Source organism: Arachis duranensis, chromosome 1, assembly GCF_000817695.3.
Source record: "Arachis duranensis cultivar V14167 chromosome 1, aradu.V14167.gnm2.J7QH, whole genome shotgun sequence".
In the NCBI taxonomy this organism is placed as follows: domain Eukaryota; kingdom Viridiplantae; phylum Streptophyta; class Magnoliopsida; order Fabales; family Fabaceae; genus Arachis; species Arachis duranensis.
In genome coordinates, this window is record NC_029772.3 from 55,951,777 (window position 1) to 55,961,954 (window position 10,178).

At 38.0% G+C, this 10,178-nt stretch overlaps 2 protein-coding genes across 2 annotated transcripts; both read right to left on the reverse strand.

Moving 5' to 3' along the window:
* Positions 1-1,184: 1,184 nt before the first annotated feature.
* On the reverse strand, positions 1,185-2,540 carry LOC107490043 (uncharacterized). The gene is made up of 2 exons (XM_016110811.1): positions 2,391-2,540; positions 1,185-2,198 (listed from the first exon to the last, which is right to left on the reverse strand). Exons 1-2 carry the CDS (start codon positions 2,538-2,540, stop codon positions 1,185-1,187), a joined length of 1,164 nt encoding a protein of 387 aa, XP_015966297.1.
* Positions 2,541-4,780: 2,240 nt separating this feature from the next.
* On the reverse strand, positions 4,781-7,844 carry LOC107489674 (nucleolar protein 56). The gene is made up of 8 exons (XM_016110427.3): positions 7,488-7,844; positions 7,019-7,233; positions 6,734-6,891; positions 6,423-6,610; positions 6,090-6,342; positions 5,736-5,884; positions 5,509-5,643; positions 4,781-5,362 (listed from the first exon to the last, which is right to left on the reverse strand). The coding sequence occupies exons 1-8, from the start codon at positions 7,690-7,692 to the stop codon at positions 4,983-4,985; spliced, it is 1,683 nt and encodes a 560-aa protein (XP_015965913.1). The 5' UTR covers positions 7,693-7,844; the 3' UTR covers positions 4,781-4,982.
* Positions 7,845-10,178: the final 2,334 nt, after the last annotated feature.

Consider the following 10,178-nt stretch of genomic DNA (forward strand, 5'->3'; position numbering starts at 1 on the left):
AGGTGTGATGAATGAAGTTTTTTCTTCATCCGGCTTGTATAACATTGGGATTTTGTTATATCCCGAGTAAGCATCCATAAATGACAAGTACTGATACCCTGAGCTCGCATCTACAAGGGTATCAATACAGGGAAGCGGATATGGGTCTTTAGGACATGCTTTAGTCAGGTCGGTGTAGTCGACGCACATCCTCCACTTGCCATTTTGCTTTTTGACTAGTACTACATTTGCTAGCCATGCCAGGTACTTAACCTCTTGGATGAAGTCGGCCTCCAAGAGACCTTGCACTTGCTCCTCCACCACCTGAGATCGTTCTACGCCGAGCTTATGCCTGCGCTGCTGTATGGGTCGTGGTCCGGGGTGTACTGAAAGCTTGTGGGACATGAGTCGAGGGTCTATCCCTGGCATGTCGGAAGCTTTCCAAGCGAAGAGGTCGGAATTTTGTCGCAGGAGCTTTATCAGCCTTTGTTTCAGACCTTCGCCTAGGTCGGCCCCTATGTTGGTTCTTTTTCCTTCCTCTTTTCGGATTTGAACCTCTCGGTTTTTCCACCCGATTGTGGTCGCAGCTCTTCCCTTGCTTTTATTCCCCCGAGTTCTATGGTGTGAACTTCCTTGCTCTTTCCTTAGAGGTTTAAGCTTTCATTGTAGCATTTTCTCGCCAATTTCTGGTCTCCTCGCACCGTCACTATTTCCTTAGGTGTTGGGAATTTCATGCAAAGGTGAGGCGTTGACACCACCGCTCCAAGCCAATTTAGCGTAGTCCTGCCGATTAAGGCATTATACGCCGATCCCACATCGATGACGATAAAGTCGATGCTCAAAGTTTTGGAATTTTCCCTCTTTTCGAAGGTCGTGTGAAGGGGGATGTATCCCAGTGGCTTAATTGGCATGTCTCCTAATCCATACAGGGTGTCCGGGTAAGCTTTTAACTCCCTTTCATCCAACCCTAACTTGTCGAATGTGGGTTTAAAAAGTATATCTGCCGAACTCCCTTAATCCACCAAGGTCCTATGGAGGTCGGCATTTGCCAAGATCATGGTTATCACCACCGGGTCGTCATGCCCGGGCACGATCCCCTGTCCGTCCTCTTTGGTGAACGAGATGGTTGGGTGATCGGGAGATTCAGGTGTCTTTTGCGAGATGATTTAGTGAGCCCCCCTCCTGCAAATCCTCCAGAGATCATATTATGTTTCTCTCGGGGTTTGTGGTGGTGGGTCTCTCCTGTCTTCATGATCTCGCTTTCTTTTTCCAGAATTTTCTGACCTTTCCATGAGATATTTATCAAGTCGGCCTTCCCTGGCCAACCTTTCTATCACATTTTTAAGGTCATAGCAATCATTTGTTGAGTGACCATACATCTTATGGTACTCACAGTAGTCGCCGTGACTTCCTCCCTTTTTGTTCTTGATGGGTCTAGGAGGCGGCAACCTTTCAGTGTTACAGATTTCTCTGTATACGTCCACTAGGGAGACTTTTAGAGGAGTATAGGAGTGATATCTCCTCGGCCTGTTGGGGCCGACCTCCTCTTTTTTCTTGGGCTCCCTTTCTTTCTCTTTTGCTGAGTGAGGGGGCCCCTGTCGCCAGTTGGGCTCCCGTACTTTGGCATGTTCCTCCATGTTGACGTACTTTTCTGCTCTCTCTTGTACATCACTCAAAGAGGTGGGGTGCCTTTTTGATATGGACTGAGCGAAGGGGCCCTCTCTAAGTCCATTTACTAACCCCATGATAACTGCCTCTGTGGGCAGGTCTTGAATTTCTAGACACGCTTTGTTGAACCTTTCCATGTAGTCACATAGAGGTTCCTCGACCTCCTGCTTAACTCCTAGGAGGCTCGGTGCGTGTTTTACTTTATCCTTCTGGATGGAGAACCGTATTAGGAATTTTCTCGAGAGGTCCTCAAAGCTGGTAACCGACCTTGGAGGGAGGCTATCGAACCACTTCATCGCTGCTTTCAACAGGGTGGTCGGGAGAGCTTTGCAGCGAGTTGCATCAGAAGCATCAGCCAGATACATCCGACTTTTGAAATTGCTTAAGTGGTGCTTCGGGTCTGTGGTTCTGTCATAGAGGTTCATATCAGGGCTTTGGAAGTTTCTTGGAACTTTCGCCCTCATTATGTCCTCACTGAACGGGTCCTCTCCTCCCAGGGGCGACTCTTCTCGGTCGCCGTGAGAGTTCCGACTTTTAAGGGAGGATTCCAGCTTCAAGAGTTTTTCTTCTAACTCTTTTTGTCATTCTATTTCCTCCCTGAGGTTTTGCTCTGCCTCTCGTTGTCGTTCTAGTTCCTGTTCCAGTTGCTCCAAACGACCTTGGTGGCCATGGACCAGCCCCATTAGCTCGGTCGTATGGGGTGGCTCTTCCTTTCAGGACTCTCGTCCCTCCGAGGAATTTACCTTTGGGTTCTTAAGCCCAGAGGTGCCTTCTCTATGCTGATCGTTGGTCCCTTGGTGAAGGGTCAGGTCTGCGTCGTTGTTTCCGGTATCTGGGTTTTCTTGTTCAGAATCAGACGATGTATAACCATCTTCTGGTGAGTTGTCCGCCATTACTGGTTGATCTCTTGGGTCCCCGGCAATGGTGCCAATGTTACGTTGGGTAACCGGAGGTTAATGGGCTGGACTCTTTGGGTTGGCCCAATCGTCTGAGGGAGGAAGCCTTTGAGCGGGTTTGCGCCTTTAGAGACTCCTTCCGACTTGTGGGTATGAGTGAATGGGGGGTGGTACCTGCAAAGACACACCGATGCCTAAGTTAGCAAGGGTGTGAGCAGGTCTAGAGAGTATTGGGACTTAGAGATACCTGAGGGGTGTTAGTATATTTATAGTGGTGAACCAATAACCACCGTTGGAGTAGTTCCACCTTTTAAGGTGGATAACCGTCCCTTTATCTTAGGGAGGTTGCGATATGGCTCCTGAAAGTGGGTTGAGAGATTTTAGGGGCAGTTATTATCTGCCAGCTAATCTTTGCTCTCGACTTTCTTAGAGCAAGTCGTGGGGAGCACTGACTTTTTTGAGAGAAGGTTGGTGTATTGAGGAGTCCAACCTAATGGGTTGGGTCTTGTCGTATGGACCTGAGTCTTAGCGTTGGGGCAGGGTATGAACACCAGATAACCCAGGAAACGGTCATTATTATTCGGATGCTTGGATCTTTTGGTAAAAATAAATAAATTGTCAATGACCATTATTGACCATATATTATTATTATTATTTTCTTGGATGGATATGTTTTGTCCTTTCGGAAGGATGGAAGTTCACCTGTGTCAAATAAATTGTGAGTGACCATATATTATTTTATTTTTTAGGAAGGAAAAAATGTGACGTTTGTTGCTTACTTTTTTAAATGGGACGACGTCTTGAATTTTTTTTTTTTTTGCATTTTCGAAAATGAAATTGGGCTAAAATCATTATGTTGACATGATATGCAATAAGAATTGATTAACCAAGAAAATTTGAGCTAATTCTGATCATGATGCAGTTATTAATATTCGGTTAGTTCGAGTTATCGTTATTGATCTCGAGTTTATAGAAAAACTTAATTCTCATAGTAACGCATTCTGACTCAATTTAAGAAATTAATTTTAGAAGAAGATAAGATTACGTGTATAATTGCATCCGAACACAATGTATGTATAATTGTATATCATGCTATATGTGATTACTCCGCGTTTCTTATTAACAGAACACTACGGGATAAAATATATTTTTCTCTAAAATTATTAAAAATTTTAAAAATACTTTTAAATTTTATTTTATTTTAATTTTGTCCAAAAAATATTTGATTTGCATTATATATCCTTAACAGTGATAAAATTATGTCTAAGTTGTATTGAAAGTTACCTTTGTAAAATTATTTCTGAATTGTCCCTAAACTTCTTGAAAACATAGTTGTTAAAGTACATTTGATACAAATAAAAAATTTATAAGATAAAAGTGAAAAAAAATTAAAACTTAAGAGTATTTTTAAAAATTTTAGTAAACTTCAAAAATAAAATATACTTTATTCTATTTTAATTTTTGTAAGAAAAAATGAAACAAAAAATGTCATGCATGTTAACATTATTGGTAGGAGTTTTAAAACTTATTACTTTATTAAATAAATAATATATTTAAAACTTAAGTTTTATTTATTTTTTAATATTTTTTTTTCAATTAGTAATCTTTAAAATATCAACTAAATCCTTATGGTGGATTGAATGCAATGGAGGTGACAGTTTTGAAAGGTGAGGTGGTGTAGTGCAGTGCGGTGTGGTGACACGGAGAGTGGGGTGAGGAGTGGGAGTGAGCGGGAGAAAGAGAGGGTGTTTCATGATGATGATGGTATAAAAGGAGGGTAAATTTTAAAAAGACGATCACTTTTGGACTGAAAAAAATTAATAGTAAGAATAAAGTTAAGACTTGGTTCTGTGTAGCATCACTCTAAATCAAATTTGTACAACCTCTTTCGAAAAAACCGGAGGCAAAATACATTTTTAAATCGCTTATCATAATAGAGTCAAAATGACCATCTACCATGAATATGAAACTCGGGCAATCTTCTGGATTCTATTCCGATTGGGGTTGGTGCTCACAAAATAATTTGGAACTTAAAACATTGTAGAATTCTTAAAGGGAGCAATATGAGATCATACGGAGTTCCAAGTTCCACGCTTCAACTCTCTTTTGTTTTATATAAAGGTGATGGTGATCTACCGACTACCATGGTCAATAAACAGCAACTTTCTCATGGTACATTACTTTTAAAAAACTGTTTGTCGGGGTCAAATTTTAGCTACTAAAACTCCAAAAACAAAGAAGACAACATATTCGAAATATATTATGTAATAGAAGATTTTCGAATTACTATAACGACACATGGTAGGGCAAAATTTTGCATAATAGATGAAAGGCAGTCAACACTAATCTAGACATGTGCAGGAGCACCCGGCAAGAGTTTGAAGTTAAAAACTTAACAGAACAAATTTGACTTTCAATAGTTAAAAAACAGTTTTCAGCTTATTCGGCATCCTTACTTTTTGATTTCTTTTTCTTCTTCTTAGTCTCAGTAACAGCCTCTGGTACTTCTCCATCATCATCGTCTCTCTTATCCTTTGTCTTCTTCTTCTTCTTTTTAGCTGTTCCATCTTGATCACCGGCAGCACTATCACCTACGGCCTGGTCAAGCTCCATCTCCTGTTCCAATTTCCTCTTTTCTTTCTTTTTCTTCTTTTCTGATTTATGATCCTCCACTGCATCACCATTTGTAGTTTCTGGGGCTTTATCTACTACAGCCATTTCGTCAGCTTCATCTACATTAGCAGCTTTTTGCTTCTTCTTCTTCTTGTCTTTCTTTGCTGATGCTTCAACTGGCACTTCTTGTGTATCCGTTTCTGTATCTGCAACAATTGCAACATTTAAGCAAAATTCTACTATTACACATGGAGTGAAGTGTGAACTACAATATGCATGCCACTCAAGTTTATACAAATTTCTCTATCCACTGCATAGCCTCAGCAGAGGGAAATTAAAAGGGGGTCACTACCTTTGTTCACTACACTTTCAAGGGCAGACTTCATGACGTCTATGTTTTTACGAGGGGCAACTCCCTTGTCGTAGAAGTCAAGTCGCTCCTCAACTTGTTCACGAAGTTTCTCCCCAAAAGCGGTTGTACCCCTTTCTGCATCACAGGACAACAAAATCATTTCACATGGAAATATATGCTAAGGAAAACAGGACTGCAGAAATAAATTCAAGGTAATGGTATCAAACCAGAAAAGCAGTCAATCCGTGATGCAATTGAACATTTGTTTGCAAGATAGCGAGCCATTCGACCCTTATTTCTAGCAGATGCTCGACCAATAAATGAAGAGTGGAATATCAGACCATATTTGGGAGTATTTCCTCTAGTTTTTAGTGCCCTGAATAGAACAAATACATTACAAACGAGATGGTATTGCGAACCAAGATTAGCTATTGTCCTAACTCATGAGGAATTATGCAACCAACCATTACAGAAACAACAAACTTGCAGTTTTCCATTGGAAGCGTTGTTAATTTAGATGAACATGCATCACTTTGAGCTTTAGAAACTCAGAAACAAGAGGCAAGGTTAAAAGTTCAAACCTGAACAAAGCTTTCTCTGCACCAAGAATTTGAAGGGTTGAAGATGGGCACTTCGCTAAATTTGTGAGGCTACCAGCATGAGATATTAATCGTGCACCAACAACTTCACCAATCAAAGAGGCCAAATTTGGGGCAATGTCATTCATTTTAGAAACCAGGTAATCATACAACTTCCGCCTATACTCAGATAGGTCCATTACCCTCTGTGCAAATTGATGGACATTAATCAAGTCCACTGGGGATAAATCCTGTCCTGAAGGAAACAAAGAGAAGAAGAAGGCTTAGATAGAGGATGTCACACAGATTAAATGCATAACATGTGTAAGAATCTACCCATGGAGGCCTTGGCAGCTTCAACAATCTCCTTTGCCTTATCTTCATCTCCAACTATGTCAGTTAGAGCCGGAATATTGTCTTCGGACAACTTTGCTTTATCCTCAATATATTTTGCAACTTTCGCATAAAGATAATTGTCATTCACAATCTTCACCAGTTCAGGAAAATGCCATGAATACCATTCTCTGCACACATTGCGAAACCAACAAAAAAAAATTGAATTCTCCAAGTTCATTCACTCTCTCAAAGTATGTAAACTATTCCAAACATTTGAAAATTATTACTAGCATCTGTCATTCACATGCTACCTGACCCTCATGGAGAATGAATTGATGTCCTTATCAAGTGTATCGAGAAGGAAGATTGCTTGGATGACCATATTGTCAACCCGATTAACATTGAACTTCACCTTGGCTCTGCTGTAGCTATGCCCCAGACCAAGTTGTGCCTTCTCCAAATCTCCAGGCTATGAAATTCAAATGATGCAGAGTAAAATAACAATAACATACTAATATATAAATACATTTCCGTATCACACATGAACCATGCATGAATAAGAAAAACAAAGAAGGCAGAGTGAAATGCTAGCTAACCTTGAGGTCACCAACAAACTTATTGAAATGAAGCCTCACTCCACGGAGCAGCTCATTCACAAAATCATTACTTTGACAGGGAATTTTGGTGACTTCAGATATCTGAGAACCAATCTTAGGGTCCGAAACACCCAAACTGAACTTGGCCTTCTTCCCTTCCTTCACTTTAGGCAAGTTAGTCTCCAAGACAGTTCTCAGCTCATCGGTCAATATGCCTAAACAACAAATGCAACGACGCACAAAATTAAATTAAATTAAAAACGCCGAATTGATGCTCGGTATTCTTTCTTGTAAAAGGAAATGCATTAACCAAACATGCACAAAAATTAATTTAAATTTCTTCGCTATTTACAAAGTTACAATCAAATAAGACTTCAAAATCGTAATTTGTGTCATGCATTAACAACAAAACACGATTCACTCCACAATCAACACAGAGTAGTGAGTGGTAGTGATGAGTTGGTGGTACCTTCGGAGACGGCGTTGCACTGTTTGAGGGCATCGAGGGCGGAGGTGAAAGGGTTAAAGGAGCGGAGCTTGACGACCTTACCGAAGCGGTTGAGATCGGAAACGGAGCTCCGAACGGCTTCGGTGTTCTGACCGATTTCGTCGAGGCCGTGAGCCTCGAAAAGGGCGTAGCCCGAAGCAGACTCGTAGAGAAGGAACAGCGCCATATCCGAGACGCTGAAACCCTAACAGTTTAACAGAGTATCATGTAACAATCAGCACTTAGTCGTAGAAAGAGAGTAGAGTAGAGCCCCAGGCTGTGTTTGCAATTTGCAGTGGCTGCCGCTAGTTTATGAAATAAGTTCATCAAGTTGTATGAAATATGCGGGTTAATACTCAAATTAGTGCTTGAACTTTTAAATTCATCTCTAAAATATTTTATTAATAAAATTTATTTTTTAGGTTATGGATTCCTTACTTTTACTTTTTTTTTTATAGGAATATAATTTACCATTATCAAAATAATTATAAAATATATCTTTTTTATTTTTAAAAAAATTAAAAATTAAAAATGATCCCTCTAATTTTTGTTTTTTATATTTTTTCTTTTCTTTTTAATTTCAGATTCAGAGAAGAGAAGCATTTAGTCTACTAGGATTTTCTTTTCTAATTTCAATTATTACCATTCTTTCATCCTCTTCTTCTGCTGTATTTCTCGCTCGCTTATTCTTGCTGCCGCAACACGCCTCAGACGACGCCACAACCTGTTTCTGTCGCCACACAACCTGCTTCTGCCGCCATCGCGTAAGACACTGCCTCAACGCTTGGAAGTTAGTTAATCATTATGCCTTTTCAATTCATTATTTGTATGTCTTTTTTTTAGTGATAATAGTGATGATATTACTATGCTATTCAATAGTTAGGAGGAATGTTATTACCATAAAAACGAGACAAAATTGAGTGTAAAGGCCAATCAAATTTTATGTGGATATTTGAAAAAAATTACTAGTAATTTATAACAATGTTTGTGTAAAGAGATCAGCATCTAATCTCACTCGTGTTTGTAAGATGAGACTCATTACAGTGTATTTTTGAGGTGATGAATTCATAGTTAGTAGTCAAACTTAATCTAGATCATCTCATGTCTAAAGAGTAAAGTATCGTTTTTGTCCCCAACGTTTGGGGTAAGTCCCAAAGTTGTCCCTAACGTTTCAATCGTCCTATTTAAGTCCCTAACGTTTCAAAATTGACACAATGATGTCCTGCCGTTAGGGATCCGTTAATAGAATTGACGGCGGGACAAAATTAAGACGCTTTCGAAACGTTAGGGACTTAAATAGAACGAAAACGTTGGGGACAAAAACGATACATAAAAATAAATTTTAATTTTATCCTTCAATAATATTAATTTTTACTGTACATAACATTCAATTATTTTTTAAATTACAGTTAATCACATTACTTTCATTCTAAATAAATTAATTTTTTTATAATTTTATTCTTAAAGTAATGTAATTTTTTATAAATAAATAAAATTTAAGTAATGTAATTTTTTATAAATAAATAAATTTTACATTTTCATTCTAAATAATATAATTTTACTTTCATTACTTAATCACATTACATTATTTACACTTTATTAATTTAGAATGAAAGTGTAAAATTAAAAAAAAATTATTTAGAATGAAAGTAACGTGATTAAGTGTAAATGTGATTAAAATAATTGAATACTATGTACAGTAAAAAGTTGATATTATTGAAGAATAAAATTAAAATTTATTTTTATTTATCGTTTTTGTCTCCAACGTTTTTGTCCTGTTTAAGTCCCTAACGTTTCAAAATCGTCTCAATTTTGTCCCGCTGTCAATTTTATTAACGGATCCCTAACGGCAGGACAACATTGAGTCTATTTTAAAACGTTAGGGACTTAAATAGAATGATTGAAACGTTAGGGACAACTTTGAGACTTATCCCAAACGTTGGGGACAAAAACAATACTTTACTCCATGTCTAAAATAACTATTAATGTCATTTTCATTTTGAGCATGAGGGAATCAAATCCTTGTGGAACCATTCCCTTTTCAACGTCAAAACCTCAACTAGAAAAGTAGATGATTGAATCAAAGAATTTTACCTTTATAACAATAATGATTACATGCATATATCAATTTGTTTCCAATAAAGTTATAATTAAATTCTTGTGCAGATGTGTGAATGTGATTCCATACAAAATAATATTTTTTCTTTGTATAATTATGGCTTCATGTCCATTTTAATCCCCTTCTTGGCTTTTTGCACTTTGTTATTCCTTTGTTCTTACCTTTACTACTAGTCTATAACCATATGATATGATATGAATGTCATTGGACAAATCAGTTCTAAAATTTTGAATCTCATTCAAGTTAGTTAGAAAAACTAGTCCTGGAAAAGGGGACCATGTTAGAAATTTAATTTCTCTGGTTGTCCAATGATGATTTAATTAAATACAAACTTGATGTTTCAATTAACTTAGTTGTAGTATATCGTTTTCATTCTTGATTAGATTTTTGCTGTTATGCTTCTGCTATTCGTGCTCTTTATTCTTAATATGCATCAATTCTTTACCAGGTTCTTACTGGAACAAGTTAAGAGTTGTACATAGAATTTGAAACAGAACAGAAATAGTGAGATTAGAGCCATTATTGGTGGTAAAAATATAAATAGCTCTTAAACA

Bases quoted from the DNA above. Each gene is read 5' to 3' on its own strand.
- LOC107490043 (XM_016110811.1), bottom strand. From the start codon at position 2,540: ATGGCGGACAACTCACCAGAAGATGGTTATACATCGTCTGATTCTGAA. The intron at 2,199-2,390 runs GTAAATTCCTCG...AAACTCTTGAAG, and splicing joins CTGGGCTTAAGAACCCAAAG to CTGGAATCCTCCCTTAAAAG.
- LOC107489674 (XM_016110427.3), bottom strand. From the start codon at position 7,692: ATGGCGCTGTTCCTTCTCTACGAGTCTGCTTCGGGCTACGCCCTTTTC. The intron at 6,611-6,733 runs GTAGCATGTGAA...CAATGTGTGCAG, and splicing joins TCATTCTCCATGAGGGTCAG to AGAATGGTATTCATGGCATT. The intron at 6,343-6,422 runs GTAGATTCTTAC...TGTTTCCTTCAG, and splicing joins AGCTGCCAAGGCCTCCATGG to GACAGGATTTATCCCCAGTG.